At 39.8% G+C, this 24,606-nt stretch overlaps 1 protein-coding gene across 1 annotated transcript in view; it reads left to right on the top strand.

The window, feature by feature from the left end:
* LOC124545380 (fatty acyl-CoA reductase 1-like) overlaps positions 1–24,606 on the top strand; it is a 163,300-nt gene that overhangs the window by 119,641 nt on the left and 19,053 nt on the right. The window contains exon 7 of the mRNA XM_047124290.1: positions 9,640–9,882. Coding sequence (XP_046980246.1) covers positions 9,640–9,882 — 243 coding nt within the window. The remainder of the gene's footprint in view (positions 1–9,639; positions 9,883–24,606) is intronic.

Below are 24,606 nucleotides of genomic sequence, written 5' to 3'. Positions count from 1 at the left end.
TGATTAACTGACGATAATCAAATTAATGTTGTTTTTTGTGGCTATTGGGTTGTATGTTATGGCGGTCTGTAATATAAGATATGGGCAACACAATGATTAAAAAACAGCAACATTTATTAGAATAACGGGCAACGAAATATTTTGCTTTGAGTGGCGATTTATGTGTGGCTCCGTAGTCAAAGTCTGTTCAGTAATATAACCTAACATAGTCAACGAGAACTGTCTAACCTACAGAAGTTCAGTATGGACTGTATAATTCACAGTTTTGTGTTCTTGATCTGAATACGAACATCACTTTGGTACCTCGCATTTACTATCCAACGTTCACTATTTCAGTGTGGCTGGCTGTAACAGTAGGAACTACTGCTCTGTGTTGGCTGTGCAACTGTAAATGTGCAAACTGATTAAATGCAACTGATAATTGCAAATCGGCAAAGTCGGGCTGCAACTGGCTGTGTGCCTGCATTATCCGTGACGCAGAATTATGACCCTTGTGCTCTATTTCGAGGAAGAAGAAAGTAGTTAATGGCTGTCATAACTAGAAGTTTATGGAGTCGACTACTTGAAAATCTTGATGCAGATGCATAAATATGTCCCACCTATGAGCCTCATATACGTGGCGACAGACCAGCTCTGAGTGGTACCTGCTGTGGAGATTGCCTGTATGGTGGTGCCATCTAAAGCCGTCGCTGTGCACCGTGTAACTTCGTACACAGCACGTATCTACAAAAACACCTAAACACCTTAACACACTCTTTTTGTCTCTCTCTCTCTCTCTCTCTCTCTCTCACACACACACACACACACACACACACACACACACAGGCGCGCGCGTCCACTTTTTATGTCAAGATTCAAATATTATTCACATGTCTATTATCACTCATAATTTGTGTCTAAAGTACTACTGTCGACTCTTGAACTAAGTGTAACAACACTCTTCCTATGTGTAAATTGTTCTATAACTGTACCAAACACATGCAGTTAAAAATAAGACGCTAAGCAGGCACCTGACACTTCTATTTTCACATGAATGAGTCTACATACAGAAGCGAACTTGTGCTAAGCATATGCTGTCTTAAATACTGCGCCAAATAGTCGATCTGTGACGGTCTACACACACCAAGAAACAATTTGCAGTTCTCTGTCAACGACTGTAAGTGGGCAGTTAACGTATAGCTTAAAACTGAAACCTAAAATATGACTATGGACTTTCAAATGAAAGGCCAAAATGCTGTTTCCATTTCTAAATTGCATTTAATATTTATCAAAATATGTAAAGATATTGACATTCCAAATTTAGGACTACTTGAGGATATGTTACGGCTTGTACAAATACTGAACTTCCTTTCTCAGATATTTTTAATTTCTTTTTCGGTAATGCTTCCCCTGACTAAGCACCATTTTAGAGAGAGGGAAGAGGGGGGGGGGGGTTTGAAAGTAATGCATCATGTGGACACTATAACAAAATATAATCAAGGTCATTTATTGGTTAATATAAGTTTTTTCTCACAGTACTCTGGAACCCATCCATGATAGCATGTTTATCCACTGTCATCAGATTTTTCCGACAATTTCACAGAGAAATCCCATCTAAACAGGATTGGTTTTCATTAGATATTTAACGGGTTGTGTCGCATAAACTCCATATTTTCGTATCACACATGGATAAATTTGTAATGCTCCAATTACGAAATGGAAATACATGCCACGGACCAGGGAAATGACGAATAAAAGATAGGGAAGTCGATACCTCGAATACACAACCTTTGAAGGAAAATAAAATTATTTATCAAATATATACAGATTTCGAGTACAAAACATATTTAGTTACTTACTGTAATGTTCAAGTATAATTACAGTTCTCTAATCGTGAACGAAATTTTGATCACTGTTCCAATATAATTTTGCCTGTATTATTTATGAAAATATATAAATATTTCAAGTACAAAACATATATGGCTCTAATATCAACCTAATTGTTCTGCAACATTAAAGAATACACATGGCATGCATAATAGCACTACTGACTTGGCTTGCAGCTTAAGATGTACTTTCCAACGAATTTAGTTCGATTATAGTTTCACACTGTAACAAACCCAACATTGTGAAATTTGAAACTTTCCATGAATGTAGCTTGTTCCATGAAATTTCACTCAAACTGTTAGATATCTGCAAATTTCTGCCACAATATTTCAGCTGCGCTATTTAGGACCCTGCCAGCATATGTGTGATGCACCCAGGTGTCACTGCTTGTTCACATACGCTTCCCCTTGAGCCAAGGCCGGCACTACCACTCGGTAAGATGGCCGAAGCAGAGGTGTTGATGGACAGGGCCTCGTGATTCTTGCATGCGAAGTGTGCCGTGAAAAGAGAGGGTAGTGACTTCTTGACGGCAGCCGCGAGGGCGCTACGACGCTCATGCCTGTGGTGGCTACACAGTTGTTTACACTAGTCAGTCATGCACCTCAGTTCACTCGTTAGTCTGGAGCACAAGCCACTTCCTAGAGAGAGCTAGAGAGAACATGGCAGACGTATGTAGCGGCATGAGTCTTAAGTGTGGATCCAGTTACGAATGTTTCTATGGGCCATTGTGGTTGATAATTGCTGTTGGAACGCCATGTAATTGGACACCAAGTGAGGTGACATTTCCTGTGTCCATACCGATTCATACAATTATGTGGCGCATGGCCTCTTTATATTCGTGGTACATCTTAGCGTCTTCGAGTATGTCTGTGACCATCGATGGGTTTATATAGGGCAGTGCAAATTTGACGCTTTGAAAGGCTTTTTTTAACGTTACTCATATGTGAATAGGAAATGTTCTGTTGCTCTGGGGCTCATCCAAATTTACGAGTTCTTCTGTTTTCTCGTCTGCAAGAATCATTCGCTGCTCAGCTTTTAAGGTATTTATGTTTCAGTTTGTACAGTTTCAGCTGCTGTAACAATACGGAAAAAATCAGAACGTTATACAGTGACAGTAATCGAGGTTGTCTGTTGTATACTGGTCAAGTGTCACATTATTACTTGGATATCTGAAATGTCTGCAGTAGCATGCAAGCACAGACATATAAAATGTCGATGTCTATGTTGTTATAATGTCTAAAATTTCTACGAAAAATACGTAAGCACACACACACAACCACACACACACACACACACACACACACACACACACACACACACACACACACATACACATAAAATGCTTACGTCAAGCCTCAAAATATTATTTCGCCTTCCAAATAACCACCATAATTAGATCCTAAAACATGACTGCGATCTCTCTAATTAGTGCGCCAGTGCTGTTTCTGTGTCTGAATTGCCCTGTAACAGTACAATACACATGCAGACAAAAATAACATGCTACATATGCAAAGTTCACTTCATTTGAGGCATAAGTAATGTTTCCGCATCGTCCTATAAGAGCACAATACACATGCAGATAAAAATAATGTGCTAAGTATTGAGCTGTCAGTTCGTTTCCGGCACAAATGCAGCTAAGTAGAAAGCGAACCTGACCAAATCTGAAACTGTATGAAACACATGTTCTCTTAAATACTATTCTAAGCACGCAAGAAGTTATAGTTGACACAGACACTCTGAGGTAAACGGATCAAATGACTCTGCGCACTACGGGACTCAACTGCGGCGAGGGATTATCCGAGCGATCTAGGGCGCTACAGTCATGGACTGTGCGGCTGGTTCCGGCGGAGGTTCGAGTCCTCCCTCGGGCATGGGTGTGTGTGTTTGTCCTTAGGATGCTCTAGGTTAAGTAGTGTGTAAGCTTAGGGACTGATTATCTTAGCAATTAAGTCACCATAAGATTTCACACACATTTGAACATTTTTTTGGACTCAACTTCTAAGGTCATCAGTCCCCTTGAACTTAGAACTACTTAAAACTAACTAACCTAAGGACATCACACACATCCATGCCCGAGGCAGGATTCACACCTGGGACCTTAGCGGTCGCGCGGTTCCAGACTGTAGCGCCTAGAACCACTCGGCCACACTCTGAGTTACTCTTCCGTAACTGTCAGTTACCAGAAGAGAGCATTTGATGTATAATTTACACTTAATACATAAAAGTCACTGTGAACTTCCAAATGAAGTGGAATAATGCTATTTGTGAATTTTCTGTAACATTTATCAACATGTGTCAAGATACTGGCATGTCGAATGCAGGCCCACTTGAGTCTATGCAACTGGTGGAACTTTCATCAGATGCCGTTTTTATAATTTCTTATGTAATGCACCTTCTTAGGGGGGAAGGTGATGATGCATCATATTGTACATTGTTGTTGATGTTGTTGTGCTCTTCAGTCCTGAGACTGGTTTGATGGAGTTCTCCATGCTACTCTATCCTGTGCAAGCCGCTTCATCTCCCAGTTCCTACTGCAGCCTACATCGTTCTGAATCTCTTGGTCTCCCTCTATGATTTTTACCCTCCACGGTGTCCTCCAGTACTACCTTGGTGATCCCTTGATACCTCAGAACATGTCCTACCAACCGATTCCTTCTTCTAGTCAAATTGTGCCACAAACTCCTATTCTCCCCAGTTCTATTCAATACCTCCTCATCAGTTATGTGATCTACCCATCGAATCTTCAGCATTCTTCTGTAGCACCACATTTCGAAAGCTTCTATTCTCTTCTTGTCTAAACTATTCATCGTCCATGTTTCACTTCCATACATGGCTACACTCCATACAAATACTTTCAGAAACGATTTCCTCACACTTAAATCAATGCTCTCTTCTTCAGAAACGCTTCCCTTTCCATTGCCAGTCTACATTTTATATCCTCTCTACTTCGACCATCATCAGTTATTTTGCTCACCAAATAGCAAAACTCCTTTACTTCTTTAAGTGTCTCATTTTCTAATCTAGTTCCCGCAGCATCACCTGACTTAATTCGACTACATTCCATTATCCTCGTTTTGCTTTTGTTGATGTTCATCTTATATCCTCCTTTCAAGACACTGTCCATTCGTTCAACTGCTCTTCCAAGTCCTTTGCTGCCTCTGACAGAATTACAGTGTCATCGGCGAACTTCAAAGTTTTTATTTCTTCTCCATGGATTTTAATACCTACCCCGAACTTTTCTTTCGTTTCCTTTACTGTTTGCTCAATATACAGATTGAATAGCAACGGGGAGAGGCTACAACCCTGTCTCACTCCCTTCCCAACCACTGCTTCCCTCTCATGTCCCTCGACTATTATAACTGCCATCTGCTTTCTCTACAATTTGTAAATAGCCTTTCGCTCCCTGTATTTTACCCCTGCCACCTTCAGAATTTGAAAGAGAGTATTCCAGTCAACATTGTCAAAACTTTATCTAAGTCTACAAATGTAAGAAACGTAGGATTACCTTTCCTTAATCTTTCTTCTAGGATAAGTCGTAGGGTCAATATTGCCTCACGTGTTCCAACATTTCTACGGAATCCAAACTGATCTTCCCCGAGGTCGGCTTGTACCAGTCTTTCCATTCGTCTGTAAAGAATTCGCGTTAGTATTTTGTAGCTGTGACTATTTAAACTGATAGTTCGGTAATTTTCACATCTATCAACACCTGCTTTATTTGGGATTGGAATTATTATATTCTTCTTGAATCTGAGGGAATTTCGCCTGTCCCATACATTTTGCTCACAAGATGGTAGAGTTTCGTCAGGACTGGCTCTCGCAAGGCTGTCAGTAGTTCTAATGGAATGTTGTCTACTCCCGGGGCCTTGTTTCGACTTAGGTCTTTCAGTGCTCTCTCAAACTCTTCACGCAGTATCATATCTCCCATTTCATCTTCATCTATCTCCTCTTCCATTTACATAATATTGTCCTCAAGAACATCGCCCCTGTATAGACCCTCTATGCACTCCTTCCACCTTTCTGCTTTCCCTTCTTTGCTTAGAACTGGGTTTCCACCTGAGCTCTTGATATTTATGCAAGTGGTTCTCTTTTCTCCAAAGGTCTCTTTAATTCCTGTAGGCAGTATCTATCTTACCCATCATTAGATAAGCCTCTGCCGGTCGTGGTGGCCGAGCGGTTCTAGGCGCTCAAGTCTGGAACCGCGCGACCGCTATGGTCGCAGGTTCGAATCCTGCCCCGGGCATGGATGTGTGTGATGTCCTTAGGTTAGTTAGGTTTAAGTAGTTCTAAGTTCTAGGGGACTGATGACCTCAGATGTTAAGTCTCACAGTGCTCAGAGCCATTTGAACCATTTTTGATAAGCCTCTACATCCTTACATTTGTCCTCTAGCCATCCCTGCTTAGCCATTTTGCTCTTCCTGTCGATCTCATTTTTGAGACGTTTGTATTCCTTATTGCCTGCTTCACTTGCTGCATTTTTGTATTTTTTCCTTTCATCAATTAAATTCAGCATCCCTACTGTTACCCAAGGATTTCTACTAGCCCTCGTCTTTTATCCTACTTGATCGTCTGCTGCCTTCACTGTTTCATTCCTCAAAGCTACCCATTCTTCTTCTACTGTATTTCTTTCCCCGGTTCCTGTCAACTGTTCCCTTATGCTCTCCCTGAAACTCAGTACAACCTCTGGTTCTTTCAAACCTCCGGTTTGTACATTAGGAAAGTATAATCGATGTTATTAATTGGATTACATAGTTTTTATTAGATTTCTTTGGTGTCACACACGTTGTAGCATGTTTTTCCAGGGACGTTACTTTTCTTCGACACTTTGACATAAAAACTGTAGAAAAACGATGTATTTTGAAAAAATGTGTAATACGTTTTATCACTTAGGCTACATTTGTTCGTAATAATCAGAGATAAATATGTAATGTCGCCATTGCGAAATGTAAGGACACAAGGTAGCCAAAGTGAATAATGGAAAAGTTTCCACAAAGAGAGAAAAATTTCATATCTCAACACAAAGATAAAATTATTTATCAAATACATAACGATCTCGAGTACAAACTACATGTGGCATTACTGTCACAACCTACTTGTTTTGTACATTAAAAGAGGATACACATAGAATATTCGATTATAGCAGCACTATTGTTCCAACTTAGAGCTTAAGCTGCACTTATCGAAGAGTTTACTTCATTTATTGTACCACACATTAAAGAATGCAAAACTTGTCCGTATTATGTGTCCAAGTACATAAAAATCGTTCCTATAACATTACGAAACACACATGCAACTGCTGCTGACGTAACTTACAAAATATTGTCGTAGATGATTGGTTAACAGGGAAAATACACACCGAAAATTCAAACAGTTTATTTTAAACCATAGTATGAAGGCTTTCACGACCGGATGACATATCTTCTTTATTTTAAACTACAAATAAACCTGATGAAGGTTCAGTAGAATAATTTGGCCGGCTCCAGAGCACTTATTGCAAGATAGTGGCCATTTAATTTACAGATCAGATGTTAACCAGAATTATTTCTCCAAACCGATACAAGTTAGCGATTCCAGTCATACTTGATAATACTATTTGCTTAGAGCAAATATCTTGGGGCAACTATTCAAGTTTTAATCTTAAAAATTATCCAAAGCAGGAAGCTAAAATCTACAGTTATTGTAATACAATTTAAGAACGAACACTTGACAAGATTGGCTAGTAATCAGTTCTGGATATATGCCATTGGAGTATTATACCGGCTTCACTGTGGAAGCTTTACTGGTCTTCATCATCTTTCCAAACACATAAAAAACAAGTCATGGCTACGTGTTTCATACATGAATACAGTTAAGCCTAATTAACAAACGTGAGATCCTCTATGGCAAAAATAGCTGCGACAAACATAGAAACTTTACAATGAGTTTCGAGTAAAAAGAATAATGGAAACTAGAGATGATGGCGTAGTTCCGTTGAAATTACTTTGGGAACGTAAGTAACCAAAAACTGTTTTGCAGACGCACAATCTCATATTTGCACGAAAAAACTAAAAAAGACTGCTAGAAAACTGTGTACAGGGGAACGTAACAAACAATACACCGCGAATTAATAGGTTTTGGGAAGAGGAGAAGAGAAGGGACCTGCCAGACCAAGATAAAAAGGTAAATTCAGTGTTTAGCTAGGCATAACAAGTAAGGAAAGAAAGAAGAAGAATACATTTACTAAACTATAAATCAGGCGTCTGTGAAGCATGAAGGTGGGGGCGACAGTAAGCTATAATTGTATATTCGAGGATAGGGGTGGGGTGAGGTGAGAGGAGGAGGCAGTCTCAGACTGTATACTCTCCCAGAGCTGAATCCAGGATGTGAGCTTCATCTGAGCAGCCTCCACACTGAACACTGGCCATTACGATACTGTATCTCGACCGCTTGTGCTCTGTTACTGGGCTGGACTACTCGCATTACTCTCCTACCAATGGAGGATAAACTATTGTTACCACAGTCGATAGCACGGCGGATTCGTAATCGGACATCACCTCCATGTCCAGTCGACCTCAATTAGGTTCTCTGTTATTCCAAGCGACTTGAGGCGAGTGCCTGGGTCTTTGCTCAAAATTCAGACTTCTATTCCACTCCTTCTCTTTCTTCCTTCCATCAACAGTTTCTAACGACCGTGGCTTCAGTTCCTACTTCCTCCGTTTCATATTTTTTCCATACTCCGCAATGGCTATACTTTTCAAAAGACTGTGCAATTGAAATTGAATATGAAGCTAGTGTGATGTCTTGTCCGTTAACTTCAAAATGCAACATTAAATATATCAAATATTCGACCACTTAGCAAAGGCCTCCGCTCAAAACGGCATGTTTAAAAACATATTATTACTGCCATCAAACAAGAAGATTACATTATGTAGATGAACAAAGTGCCAGTGTGAAAACGGATACCCATCTTCGATACGCAATAGCGGGAACTATTACCTACAGATACAGCCATATATTCCATCCAAGCCCTGTTTGCACATAATGCAAATAAAAAGTTTATACGATCCATTATTCGCACGAAATTAAATAATTGATCATCCCCCAGCCTTCTTCACTGAATACCAATTCAAGTAACACTCGTTGTGTATGTGACGAACTAACAGTATGAGATATGCATAAGATTTATTTTTTTTCGAATGTAAGCTGTAAACAAACCAGAAGACTGTTTCCAGACAACAGTTAATCACATACCATCACCCGCCTGGATAGTCGCACGTTGTAGCACCCCGCTTTCAGGATTCGGACAAGGGACTGTGTCCCACTTAGTGTGGATATGGTTGTTAGGACGTTTCCTGCATTCCAAGAGGTAAATGATGGGCTGGTACCCAGGTCCCGTCTCAAGTGCACGATTCGCAAATATTCCGGAAGCGTTTACAGACTTGCGCATGGATAACTCTAGACACATTATCCACTTGGTCGGTGACTAGGTAGCAAGAGGATGAGACCTTGCCACCTCCTTAAGTTATCTGTGCCAGCTCTAAGAGTAACGATGGCAACCCTGCATATATGTGGGCGAAAGCCCCAAGAAAAAGAAAAGGTTGTTAACCAGATACCAGCAGTTATGAGTAACTAAAATAGTAGGTCTGTTTCATCTGAACAATACATAATTTAAAAATGATTGTGAAATTTTTAGTAAATGTAACTTTTGTCAGTTAAATTGTACAAAATATTTTAAACACTAAAGGTCTGGGGTAATTTACAGTTCACTGATCTACACCAACTTGTCGTTTGTTACAGGCAGCCGAGTCCATATGTTTGCAACATAACTACGGGGGATCAGAACCGCACCACCTGGGGAGACATTATGAACCATCTGACGAAGATAAATACGACAGAGGTTCCTCTGAGACCAGTTCTGTGGTACAATGAGGCAATTGTGACGTCTTCACTTGTGTGGTACACAATCTGCCACTTCTTCCTCGAAGTATTGCCTGCACATATTTTCGACTTCTTCATCCGTCTCTCTGGAAGGAAACCATTGTACGTACAAACATACAGTGACTGTAGAAATACGCTCAAGTACTCATCATAATAGTGATTTACTGTCATATTATAGCAGTACATTTTAGAGAGTCTGTGATCAATTGGAATATCCTGGCACCATTATCATGAGAATCTAGAATTGGCACCAGTTTTAATGTCTACGGAACTTACGAGCCGTTGGCTATTTAATATGACAATACGTAAACTAAATCTTGGAAACGGTAAGCGCATACAACATTATATAAGAATAAACATAGGATTTTTATTAGGCTCATAAGCATTGTGATAGTGATGAGCCAAAACGTTATGAAAAACTTGCTTAACAGTGCGTTGATCCACATGTGGAAAGCAATACAGCAGATATTCTGCGTGGCATAAATTCGAAAAGAACTTGGTAGGTTTCCGTTCGTATGTGGCAATGGATATCAAGGCAGGAAATTCCGTTGGACTTCGGGCCAGTGGCTAGAGAGGATGGAACTCGCTCCCATACCGTCCCAGACACTTTTCATTGGTGTCAGATCCGGTGAATTTGGTAGTAAAAACACCCCCATGGGTCTACTATCATGGTCCTCTAACCACTGTACCACGATTCTGGTCTCATGACAGGACAATTATACCACTAATATATGCGATGGCCATTATGGAACACACCAAGCATGCAGTATTGTTCACGTGCGCCGTAGCTGTTTTGGTGCCTGTGGTTACTACCACAGGCGCCATGGAAGCTCAGGTGATTGTCCACTGTAGCATAATAATGCACCCATCATCTCACATCCGTGGTATTGTGCCTGTTTCCAGCAGCCGTTAGCCTGGATATCGGCGTATCTGGACACTGCTACCAACATGGTGTACCGAAAAACGTGTTACATTTGACTGGGTGACATGTTTCCATTAGTTCACGATCCAGTCTTCATGATCCTGTCGTAATTGTCGATGTCGTTTGGTCCACACTGGAGTCGTCTTCTGCGGATCCGCAACTTCAGTGATGTGTACTGAATAGTTTGGTCTGAAACACTTGTGCCTGTACCAGTACTGTAGTCTGTCGTGAGGTACGCCATATAGGGTCACCTACCTTACTCTGCGATGAGGCTTTGACGACCACATCTTGTCGCCTACTTCTGGTTTCCCAATTTCTCAACCATTTCCCACAGATGATCGCGACTGCAGCTCAGAATAAGCCTCCTAGCTTTGTCCATTATCAGAAACTCGTTTCCAGCCACCTGCCTGAAACAACCTGTCCATTGTCAATGCATTTCCGCGTTCGCGATGATTCCTCGTTCATGTCCGCTCTGCTCATACACATACCTTCCATCAACCGACATTCTGTCTGCCGGTAGTTACTAATAATTTTATGTGTCATCAGTGTATATAAATTTTTGTATGTACAACGTAACAACATGTGAAGCACAAGAATGTAACCGTCTCCTATTCTATACTCCTTTTCTGCAGTACCTATTGATCAAGATAGTAACCCTCCCTGTTCTCCTTACAGATACTATTGCGAGAGCATTCCGAAATTTTTTCGATTACAACTGCAGAATTAGCCAATATTTATTTCATAAGAATTCTGACTATTATGGAAATTTTCATTGTATCTGCAGATTAAAATTTTGTACTGTAAGTTGTAACATTATACCTTTCGTTGACCTAGACAGAGAATAAAATAAGGCCACACCTCTTTATTTTGAGATTCTCATTATAGTGACGTTGTGATATTCCCACTTGTCATTACATTAATTCAACGCAAGCTATGAACTGTAGTCAGCAGAGAAGGCAAATGGGGACATCGTGACAACTTTAGAATACACAATGTAAGAAAACGTCGCATTCCACCAATTTAGGGAGGAAGAAAATTGCTAGACATATTGACTACAAATTCCTGAGAGTAACCCTCTGCGTGCAGCAGTTTGCAAGCAACGATTCAGACACACTAAGGAGTAACGGCAGGACCATTCCGTCTCTCACCATAATTAGTTAACTATTTAGGAAGGGTTGGATACTGCTACACCCAGTTTCTTCACTCCTCTTCCAACTTCGTACTGCATATCGACTTATTGATGATAGGTAGCCAATCGTCTACATCTTGCCATGAGACAATACATTACGCTTCTGAATTCTCACAACACTTACTCAGCACTTGCATTGCTGCTCTTCTGTATTCAATCTTCATATTAATTTATTGATAAAATGCAGACAGTCAGTTACACTTTTCCATAATGCAAGATACAATAAGACACACTTGTGATCTGTTTACCGAACGAGGTGGGGAAGCGATCTGCACAATGGACCCGAATTTTGGAGGAAAATTGCTCAAATAAACGTGTGGCCTTCCAGGCAAAGGAATTCATCGGTTTTCCTAAACCGCTGCAGGCAAATTCATGGATGGTTCCTATGCAAAGGACGCGGTCAATATTCTTCCTTATCCTTTGGTAATCCAAATTTGCTCTCTAACACCAATGTCTTCACTTTCAGTGGGACCTTAAACTATAACCTTCAAAACTTTCTAATTGACAATAAGTAGATAATTGTCTGCAATTAGCAACATATAATAAAGTACACTTCCGATTTCTTAGTTACACTCATGCACCCTTTCCTCACTGTTCTACTGTCTTGAATCTCTATGTTGACTCATTAATAACACATAGTCAATTGTCTATGGTTCTCCATAATACAAGAAGTTACGTTTCTGATCTCTCACCTGCGCTCCTTTCCTTGTCATTGAAACTCATCCTTCATCGGTCTCCATATTGACTTACCCAGCGTGACACATTTGTGTTTGGGAGGATGATGAATCAAATGCCCCCCAGATCAACAAATTTAGGTATTCCTTGGATTCCATAGGTCATTCCTGGCAAATGCAATGATAGTACCTTCAAAAGGAGCATGGCGTTATCATTCCTTAACTTTTCATAATATTAGTTTTTACACTGCCTCCAACAAGCTTGCTGCAGAAAGGATGTTAAACTCCAATTACCAACACTGAGTAATCGATAGTAGGTTGCCAGATACAAAAATCCAAGCAAATACCAGGATGGGACCTATGAAAAAGGTATGGCCAATTTCCTTCCCTAATGTTTTGCAGTCCATGGATGAATGGATGATCACCATCTCTGATGATGTAAGTGTCATTACAATTTCAATATCGTCCATATTTCTTCAAAATACACCTAAGACAAAAAAACGACGAACCACTGATGAATTATCTGAATGGGACAGAAACAGGTAAATATGACGTACATATACTGAGAAACAAATGGTTACAGTTTCAGATAGTTTGTATGATTTATGCAAGAAGAAGACCTTCACGAATTGAGCGAGTCAGTAACACATTGGTTCACAAGTGGCTGGCATAGATTGACAGTGTTGCTGGATATTCTCCTCGGGGATATTGTCAAAAATTCTGTACAATCCACATGTTAGAATCTCAAAATCCCGAGCTGGTTGAAGAGCCTTTACCATAGCGCTCCAAATGTCGTCATCTGGGGGGAGATCACTCGACGTTGCTGGCCGAGGTACGTTTTGACAAGCACAAAGACAAGCAATAGAAACTGAGACCGTGTGCAGTCGGGCATTATCTTGCTGAAACGTAAGCCCAGGGTGTTGAGCGACAGTCGGGTCAGGTTGGTGTACCACTGCTGTCTGGGGAGTGTCCCGACACATCTTCGCTGGTCACTGGTGCTGAATCGGAAGTGAGACTCGTCACTGAAGACAATTTCACTCTAGTCAATGAAATTCCAGTTCGAACAAGTGTATGGAGGCTCCAAGGACAGCAGTGGGATACCAGCCTAACTGTCGCCTGCCACACAGCCCGATAACAAGGGGCGATGGTCTGGGGTGCCATTTATTGTCTTATCAGGACCCCTCTGTTTGTCATCCTTGGCAGCCTTACAGTACAGCGATACGTCGGCGATATTATACACTCCGCCCTCCATGGCAAGCCATTCTGGTCTTATATCTCAGCAAGGTAATGCCTATTCAGGTAAGGCGAGAAATTCTACTCCATTTCTTCATGCATGCCAAACCCTATCTGGGCCACCGAGGTCATCAGATCTCTCCATAATTGAAGAAATTTCGAACGTTATGTATAAATCCCTCGGACCAGCTCGCAGTTGTGGCGATCTAACGCACCATTCAGCAGACGTTTGGAAGATATCAATCAGAAGCAAAGCCAGAAATTTCCTCAATTAATGCAAAGATGAATAGCTGCTTGCATGAGTGTCAGAACTGGACTATTGACTTTCTCAATGTGTGAAGCTTTTTCTCTTGAAAAAACTACCTAGTTTATCCTGAAAATGTGATCATTTATACAATTTTGGTAAATATTTTTGGAACAGTGATCAATAAAGTATTATATTTTAACTAAAGTTCAGTCTTGATTACAAGACTTATGTCTCAATAGCATGGGTGACTGGTTTCGGTTATATTTACATTACCTTCTTCCGGCATGTGAATTAAATTTAGAAAATACTAGAGACCAATCTTAAAATAAAATGAAAAGTGTCTAATGACTACAAAATTTTAATAAGATAAAATAAAACTTATTATACCCATGGCTTCCTTGGAGGATGGTAGGAGGAGCTCTCCTAAGCTGTTATGAAGTCAACTGATGCTTATGAGTGCTGAACATGAGCTTAAATATGCAGAGGCTTCGCCTACTTCCTCTCACACTACTTCACAACTGCCAAACAGCGTTCATAATATGACGCTATCGTCAAAGTATAAAAGTACGAATTACACTAATAACATAAAATTGATTCATTTAAAATGTCTGATTAACAGATAGTTAGTATGTGTAAAACTTATTTATATTTTAGATAAAAACGGTAAACTACGATGTGTAATAGCTGTGCCCTCTATGGGAAACCTTAATACTATTACAGTGTCAGTTAAATCAAAGATGTAAAAATCCTTGGAGTTGTGATATATATCGATTATACCGAGTCGCCTACATCACAATTGCATCTCTGATGGATGTTGCACAATCGTCTTACTTTAACTGTAGTTTTCATGGTGACCATCTTTATAACAGTAGGGTAGCAACCAAGGGTACGTTCCGCATTATGTATGTCTGAATAACTGATGAGACCGCTGATTAAATATTTAGAACTCATCGACTTAATAGTTTTTATAATAATCAATCTTAATTTAATAAAAATTTTATATGTTGTATAGCATATTTTTCAAACATAGGTTTTGCCATAGGTATAACTGATCTTATATTTTAAAACAAAAGAGTAGGTTCATCTTCATTATAAAATTTCGTCAAAAAGGTCATAAAAGTATTTTTTGCAAAAATCTAATTGTTCATTGCGCAGCATTGATGATTTGGTTTTTAAATGAGTATATATCTCGATTTCTTCGAAGATATTCATAAGTAAGCCTTTATTTGCAGAATGAAGAACTTGCCGATTCTGCTCAACTGTCCCCTCAGCATGATTATTAAATGCTATGTGATGGTCGAATACAGATTTTGTTCGTGAGGTACCCAACGTATGTTCTTTGTACCTTACTGCAAAATTTCTACCTGTTTGGCTGATATATATTTCCTCACAGTCTCTACATTGGATCTTATATACTCCTGATTGGTAAATTTTTCATTATCTTTGCTTATGGTATGTCTTAATTTTTGTTGTATAGTATTGTCAGTTGTGAATGCTATTGTTATTCCAGAATTTTTGAATAAATTAGTAATTCTATCTGATATGTTTCTCATGTCATCTTCATATATTTTGAATTACATATTAGTGGAGTACTTTGTGATTGTTGCACTTTATTAAAAATGATATCTACCTGTCGTGTGTCGAAAGAGTTGGTTTTCGCAATTTGTCTTAAGATAGTCATTTCCTTTTTTGATCTCATTAGCTTCCAGCAGTAATTTTAGTATTGGTGTATCATAGACTTAAAAAATGCTTTTTTATATTTGTCAGGATGACATGATGTGGCATTAACAATAATATCAGTGGTTGTAGGTTTTCTATATATGGTGAAGCAATGTTTCCCATAGTTATAGTGAGATCTAGATTTTTGATTTTCATACTCCACTGTAAATTGTAACTTCAGATGCATAGACTTTAATTTTACAGCAAGCATCTCAATTTAATTTTTTGAACCATTATAAAGCACTAATGTACTACACATTGCTTGTAATATATGATTTTGTTTGCGATATCAGGGTTACTTTTCAGCAAATGCATCTCAATGTGGTTCACGAAAATGTCTGCAACTGTTCCAGCCAAAGAATTGCCCATTGCTAAGCAATCTTTCTGACAATAGATTTTAGTATTAAAAGAGAAATAATTGTAGTCTAAAGTGCATTCAAGCAGATCTATAAATTCGATTATTTCATCATTAGTCACACTTTTGTATTGTACTAAGTTATCTCTAATTATGTTAATCGTCTCATTAATAGGTACATTTGTTTACAAGTTTTCAATAATGAGGCCAACTTTGCACTAGTTGGGATGTCTATATTGTGGATTTGTTGGGCTAGTTCATAACTGTTTTTGATACTGAAATTGCTGTCATATACATAGAATGCTTTCAAAATTTCATTAAGTTTCATATTTAGTTTATATGAAGGACTACTTTTGTAATTGACAATAGGTCATATAGATTTCTCTTTTTATGCAATTTCATCTGTGATCTTAATTTAGGTATTTGGGGATTCATAATTTTCATCATATTCTTTTCTCCAGGGATCAAAAGATGATTATTCACATCGACTAATTTTCTTAATCTTTGTGTGGAACTTTGGAGTGGGGTCTTTAGATATTTGAACGATCCCATTTCATTAAAAATGAGTGTTTTATTTACATAATCGTCTTCTTTAATAATAACTAGGGTATTTCCTTTATCGGCCTTCACTACAATTTCTTTTTCTGCTAGTAATTTACTATTGATATTTTTAAGTGTTTTATCTTCAATTTTTCTGTGTGGTTTATTTTTCTCTTATAGAATTAAATCTTTCGTTTTTATGGCTACCTTACATGTTTCGGTTTTATTTATTTTCGATATTTTTCTTGTTTCTATAACATCAGCAATTATGTGTTTAACATTCGTATTATTTAGTGGGGGAGTCAGATTATATTTTAAGCCTTTTGTCAAGTAGCGACATTTTGGACTCTGTGAACTGAATATCTGTAAGATTCATTGTCCTTGGATAAAGTTTATGTATGTCGTTAACCTTTTCTAAAAGCTTGTTTTGTTGTTTAGCTACGAGTAAATCAATTTTTCTCTGATGTTTTTGGGTAATCGCTTTACGTAAAAAGTCTATTTTCTCATCAGTGCTGCTTAGTAAAATAGAAAAATCAAAGGTGAGAGTTCATTACTTAACCATAAATGCAGACTATACATTTCGACATTTGGATGGTCTTTTATCTTAAAAGCTTCTCTAATTTCCGATTTAATCCATAAGACACTACTCTTTTGTTGTACATATGTTATTATACTAGGTTTGGATTGGATATTGATTCTAGCATACTTTGGTATGATATGTTTCATGAGGCAAGTTTTCTTAAATTTAATTTTCATACCAAGTTTCATAATTTTGGTTCTAATATTTGTAATCTTTTTGTAATTTCCAATTCCCTGACTAGACAAACTTTGTACAATTTTGCTAAACATTTTTGGAACAGTCATCAATAAAGTATTATATATTAACTAGAGTTCACTCTTGATCACAACACTTATGACTCAATAACATAGGTGACCGGTTTCTCTTATATTTATATAACCACCTTCAAACCTGTGAATTAATTTTAGAAAGTACTAGAGACCAATCTTAAAATAAAATGAAAAGTGTCTAATGATGACAAAAATTTAACAAGATAAAATAAAACTTATTATACCCATGCCTTCCTTGGAGGATGATAGACGGTGCTCTCCTCAGCTGCTACGAATTCAACTGATGGTTATCAGTGCTGAGCATGAGCTCAAATATTGGCTTCTACCCAACTGTTATAAAGAAGTCACTATGAAAACTACAGTTAAAGTAAGACGATTCTGCAACATCCATCAGGAATGCAATTGTGATGCAGGCGACTCGGTATAATCAATATATACCACAACTCCAAGAACTTTTACATCTTTGATTTAACTGACACTGTAAAAGTATTAAGGTTGTCCATAGAGGGCACAGCTATTACACATCGTAGTTTACCGTTATTATCTAAAATATAAATAAGTTTTACACATACTAACGATCTGTTAATCAGACATTTTAATGGTTCAATTTTATGTTATTAGTGTATTTCGTACTTTTATACTTTGACGATAGCGTCATATTATGAACGCTGATTGGCAGTTGTGAAGTAGTCTGAGAGGAAGTAGGCGAAGCCTCTGCATATTTAAGCTCATGCTCAGCACTCATAACCATCAGCTGGCTTCATAGCAGCTGAGGAGAGCTCTGCCTACCATCCTCCAAGGAAGCCATGGGTATAATAAGTATTATTTTATCATGTTAAAATTTTGTCATCATTAGACACTTTTCACTTTATTTTAAGATTGGTCTCCAGTATTTCCTAAAATTAATTCACCGGTCTGAAGATGCTTATATAAGTGTAACCAAAACCGGTCACCAATGTTATTGAGACATAAGTGTTGTGATCAAGACTGAACTTTAGTTAAAATGTAATTATTTAGTTATTTATTTATTCAGTAATGTTACTGAGTGACTAGAACAGAACAGTAACTGTCGTGGGTTGTATGATACTAAAAACTAATAAAAAGCTGCAGAGATAGACTCTTCACATTTTTCTCCAGCTTCTCTCACTGCTGTTGCTTTTCTTGTTTTTCATGTAATTAAATTGTTACTTAGAAATATGATGTGTTAAGTATATTTTGGAAAACAAAAACAAATTTTACCATATAGTTGAGAAGACAATCATAGACAAAAAGAAAGATTGCGATAATAAAGGAGTTCCCTGTACCTGGCTATTTTAAGTGGGAGAGCTTCAGTATAAACTTGGAGCCTTTCTCATGTGAAGTAGGATATTATATTCAGGTATGGTTACTGTTGTATGTATGTACGTCTCGAGATCAGCACTATGTGGTTTGTGTATCAGGTATGACAGTACTGTTTGTATCTACAATTACTTCCACATTTTCTGTCATAAGTGAGAGAGGAAGCTCAGAAGTATGACCTTAAGCCTCGAGCCTTGTACTGCGTATCTGTGATGTGTGTTCGTGTAGCTGGGTCTCATTTTATGGCATATGTATTTTTATGTACAAAATTACACATTTTCAATTTGCAACTTATACATTTTACATATTACACAATTACATATTTGAAATAATGCTCAAAAGAACTAAACAATTACTTGTTTTACTTTGAAACAATCAGAAAATTCGTTGTTTTATTTCTTATTAATAAATAATTTCTTATTTCCACATATATATTACTTGAAGTATTGTTGCAGTCTTGTGATACACTACTGTGCCGTATCTCTTGATACTTGTGTGTTCTTCTTATCATTTATATCTGTACATTCATCTGTTTTCATATCAATGTTTGAATCTCTTTTGTCCCATGTATCGTGTTGTGGCGTAAGTTGGATCTCGGGTCGTGATCTCATATGTGGTCGTTACTGCTTGTAAGTCTTCTGTAGCGCTCTTGATATGTCATCAGTGACGCTGTTAAGCATGCTGCATTTGCATGGGTTTCTTAAAGTTTGCCCTTCGTCGTCGGTTCCGTCATCGGACTTACGCGTGTGTGAGGGTGGCACATTGTAGTGTTACGTGTGTGGGGGACTGAAGGTATGTCCCCCACATTCACATGTACCATTTCGTCTATGGCCGAAACGGCTCAAGAGGGTCGTGGCACGACAGGAAGTGCACCATACCACGGCTTGGGTCAACCTCTCTGGGCCTTCCGACGTTCGCAGTAAACCACATGACTGGCCGCCAATCCACGGCCGTCTTCAAGACACGCCGCGACGGCTAGCGCGCGAGGCGCCACCCCAGAACTGCAACGGAGACAGTCCAGTGTACTGGCAGTGTAGGAGTACAGTCAACCTAAGCTTCAGCGCTCCGTAGTCGCGTTTCTGTGGTGTGATCTTTCATGACGATTAGGTTCTTTTTTAGACTTGTCGTGAGTTATGTAAAAACCAGTGTCACTCAGATTTCCGATACGTCTAACTATTTCTGCTGTCTAGGTACCTAGCTATTCCTCGGCACCCACCTCTGGCGGATCCAACATCCCTAAATTGCTCCTGGCAAATTCCAGGACTGTTCTTTCGAAAAGGGCATGGCCGCGATCATTTCCTTTCCTTTCGTAACATTAACTTGTGCACTGCATCCAATGATGTTGCCGCCGACAGGACCTTGATCTCCAGTTACCAACACTGGCTTATCATTAATAGGTAGCCAGTCGTCCACACATCATCATGATACTAGAAACAACTGTATTCCTCTGCCCCAACCCCTTCCCCACACGCTGTCTTCATTCTTCTTCTGTGTATCTGGTAGTCTACATTTCTCAATGATACACGACACCCTTACTTACACTTGCGATGTTTCACTTCCACTCGCTCACCTGTATCTTCTCTACGCTTCGGTCCTGAATTTTTATGACTTATATATAACAGGTCGACAACTGTCTACAGATTACCATAATCCATGCAAGTTATGAAAACTGGTGTATGTACACTAAGGTGACAAAAGTCATTGGATAGCGGTATGCACGTGTACAGATAGTTGCAGTATCACGTGCACAAAGTACGAGGGTAATCCCAAAATTAAGGTCTCCTATTTTTTTTTAAGTACATACACCTGTTTATTTCTACAATGGTTTACATCAGTTTACAGCTTGAACATTTAGCTATTTTTGGACATAATCATTTCTGTCAATGCATTTTTGTAGACTCTGTGGCAGCTTTTGTATGCCCATGTCATACCAGCTCGCCGCCATGCTGTTCTTTCACCTAGTCGTCAGAGGTGAATCGCTTTCCACCCAGATGTTCTTTTAACCTAAGGAACAGGTGATAGTCACTGGCGCCAAGTCAGGACTATAGGTAGGGAGGGTGATTATGTTCCACTGAAACTGTTTCAGGAGAGCAACGGTTTGCCGAGCGATGTGTGGGTGAGCGTTGTCATGAATAATGTGAACGCCCTTGCTCAACGTTCCTCTTCTCCGGTTCTGAATTGACCGTTTGAGTTTTTTCAGTCTTACCGTACCTGTCAGTGATAACTGTGGTTCCAGCGATTCTGCTCCGACGACGAGGTGAAAGAAGAGGTTCATAACTTTCTGAAGAGCATGGCGGCGAGCTGGTATGACACGGCCATACAAAACCTGCCACAGCGTCTACATCTACATCTACATCTACATCTATACTCCGCGAGCCACCTTACGGTGTGTGGCGGAGGGTACTTATTGGACCACTATCTGATCCCCCCTTCCCTGTTCCATTCACGAATTGTGCGTGGGAAGAACGACTGCTTGTAAGTCTCCGTATTTGCTCTAATTTCTCGGATCTTTTCGTTGTGATCATTACGCGAGATATATGTGGGCGGTAGTAATATGTTGCCCATCTCTTCCCGGAATGTGCTCTCTCGTAATTTCGATAATAAACCTCTCCGTATTGCGTAACGCCTTTCTTGAAGTGTCCGCCACTGGAGCTTGTTCAGCATCTCCGTAACGCTCTCGCGCTGACTAAATGTCCCCATGACGAATCGCGCTGCTTTTCGCTGGATCATGTCTATCTCTTCTATTAATCCAACCTGGTAAGGGTCCCATACTGATGAGCAATACTCAAGAATCGGACGAACAAGCGTTTTGTAAGCTACTTCTTTCGTCGATGAGTCACATTTTCTTAGAATTCTTCCTATGAATCTCAACCTGGCGCCTGCTTTTCCCACTATTTGTTTTATGTGATCATTCCACTTCAGATCGCTCCGGATAGTAACTCCTAAGTATTTTACGGTCGTTACCGCTTCCAATGATTTACCACCTATGGCATAATTGTACTGGAATGGATTTCTGCCCCTATGTATGCGCATTATATTACATTTATCTACGTTTAGGGAAAGCTGCCAGCTGTCGCACCATGCATTAATCCTCTGCAGGTCCTCCTGGAGTACGTACGAGTCTTCTGATGTTGCTACTTTCTTGTAGACAACCGTGTCATCTGCAAATAGCCTCACGGAGCTACCGATGTTGTCAACTAAGTCATTTATGTATATTGTAAACAATAAAGGTCCTATGACGCTTCCCTGCGGTACTCCCGAAATTACCTCTACATCTGCAGATTTTGAACCGTTAAGAACGACATGTTGTGTTCTTTCTTCTAGGAAATCCTGAATCCAATCACAAACCTGGTCCGATATTCCGTAAGCTCGTATTTTTTTCACTAAACGTAAGTGCGGAACCGTATCAAATGCCTTCCTGAAGTCCAGGAATACGGCATCAATCTGCTCGCCAGTGTCTACGGCACTGTGAATTTCTTGGGCAAATAGATCGAGCTGAGTTTCACATGATCTCTGTTTGCGGAATCCATGTTGGTTATGATGAAGGAGATTTGTATTATCTAAGAACGTCATAATACGAGAACACAAAACATGTTCCATTATTCTACAACAGATTGACGTAAGCGAAATAGGCCTATAATTATTCGCATCTGATTTATGACCCTTCTTGAAAATGGGAACGACCTGCGCTTTCTTCCAGTCGCTAGGTACTTTACGTTCTTCCAGCGATCTACGATAAATTGCTGATAGAAAGGGGGCAAGTTCTTTAGCATAATCACTGTAGAATCTTAAGGGTATCTCGTCTGGTCCGGATGCTTTTCCGCTACTAAGTGATAGCAGTTGTTTTTCAATTCCGATATCGTTTATTTCAATATTTTCCATTTTGGCGTCCGTGCGACGGCTGAAGTCAGGGACCGTGTTACGATTTTCCGCAGTGAAACAGTTTCGGAACACTGAATTCAGTATTTCTGCCTTTCTTCGGTCGTCCTCTGTTTCGGTGCCATCGTGGTCAACGAGTGACTGAATAGGGGATTTAGATCCGCTTACCGATTTTACATATGACCAAAACTTTTTAGGGTTCTTGTTTAGATTGTTTGCCAATGTTTTATGTTCGAATTCGTTGAATGCTTCTCTCATTGCTCTCTTTACGCTCTTTTTCGCTTCGTTCAGCTTTTCCTTATCAGCTATGATTCGACTACTCTTAAACCTATGATGAAGCTTTCTTTGTTTCCGTAGTACCTTTCGTACATGATTGTTATACCACGGTGGATCTTTCCCCTCGCTTTGGACCTTAGTCGGTACGAACTTATCTAAGGCGTACTGGACGATGTTTCTGAATTTTTTCCATTTTTGTTCCACATCCTCTTCCTCAGAAATGAACGTTTGATGGTGGTCACTCAGATATTCTGCGATTTGTGCCCCATCACTCTTGTTAAGCAAATATATTTTCCTTCCTTTCTTGGCATTTCTTATTACACTTGTAGTCATTGATGCAACCACTAACTTATGATCACTGATACCCTCTTCTACATTCACGGAGTCGAAAAGTTCCGGTCTATTTGTTGCTATGAGGTCTAAAACGTTAGCTTCACGAGTTGGTTCTCTAACTATCTGCTCGAAGTAATTCTCGGACAAGGCAGTCAGGATAATGTCACAAGAGTCTCTGTCCCTGGCTCCAGTTCTGATTGTGTGACTATCCCATTCTATACCTGGTACATTGAAGTCTCCCCCTATTACAATAGTATGATCACGAAACTTCTTCACGACGTTCTGCAGGTTCTCTCTGAGGCGCTCAACTACTACGGTTGCTGATGCAGGTGGTCTATAGAAGCATCCGACTATCATATCTGACCCACCTTTGATACTTAACTTAACCCAGATTATTTCACATTCGCATTCGCTAATAACTTCACTGGATATTATTGAATTCTTTACTGCTATAAATACTCCTCCACCATTGGCGTTTATCCTATCCTTGCGGTATATATTCCATTCTGTGTCTAGGATTTCGTTACTGTTCACTTCCGGTTTTAACCAACTTTCCGCTCCTAATACTATATGCGCACTATTTCCTTCAATAAGAGATACTAATTCAGGAACCTTGCCCTGGATACTCCTGCAGTTTACCAATATTACGTTGACTTTTCCTGTTTTTGGTCTCTGAGGACGGACGTTCTTTATCAACGATGATAATGTCCTCTCTGGTAAGCCGTCAGGTATTTTATCGTTTCGCCCAAGGGGGGGGGGTCCCTCTAACCTAAAAAACCCCCGTGTGCACGCCACACGTACTCTGCTACCCTAGTAGCTGCTTCCGGTGTGTAGTGCACGCCTGACCTGTCTAGGGGGGCCCTACAGTTCTCCACCCAATAACGGAGGTCGATGAATTTGCAACCATTATAGTCGCAGAGTCGTCTGAGCCTCTGGTTTAGACCCTCCACACGGCTCCAAACCAGAGGACCGCGATCGACTCTGGGCACTATGCTGCAGATATTAAGCTCAGCTTGCACTCCGCGTGCGATGCTGGTTGTCTTCACCAAATCAGCCAGCCGCCGGAAGGAACCAAGGATGGCCTCAGAACCCAAGCGGCAGGCGTCATTCGTTCCGACATGTGCTACTATCTGCAGCCGGTCACACCCAGTGCGTTCAACAGCTGCCGGAAGGGCCTCCTCCACATTACGGACGAGACCCCCCGGCAAGCACACCGAGTGCACACTGGCATTCTTCCCCGACCTACCCGCTATTTTCCTAAGGGGCTCGATA

This window comes from Schistocerca americana, chromosome 8 (assembly GCF_021461395.2).
Source record: "Schistocerca americana isolate TAMUIC-IGC-003095 chromosome 8, iqSchAmer2.1, whole genome shotgun sequence".
Lineage (NCBI taxonomy): Eukaryota > Metazoa > Arthropoda > Insecta > Orthoptera > Acrididae > Schistocerca > Schistocerca americana.
This window is presented reverse-complemented; position numbering and strand designations above follow the sequence as displayed.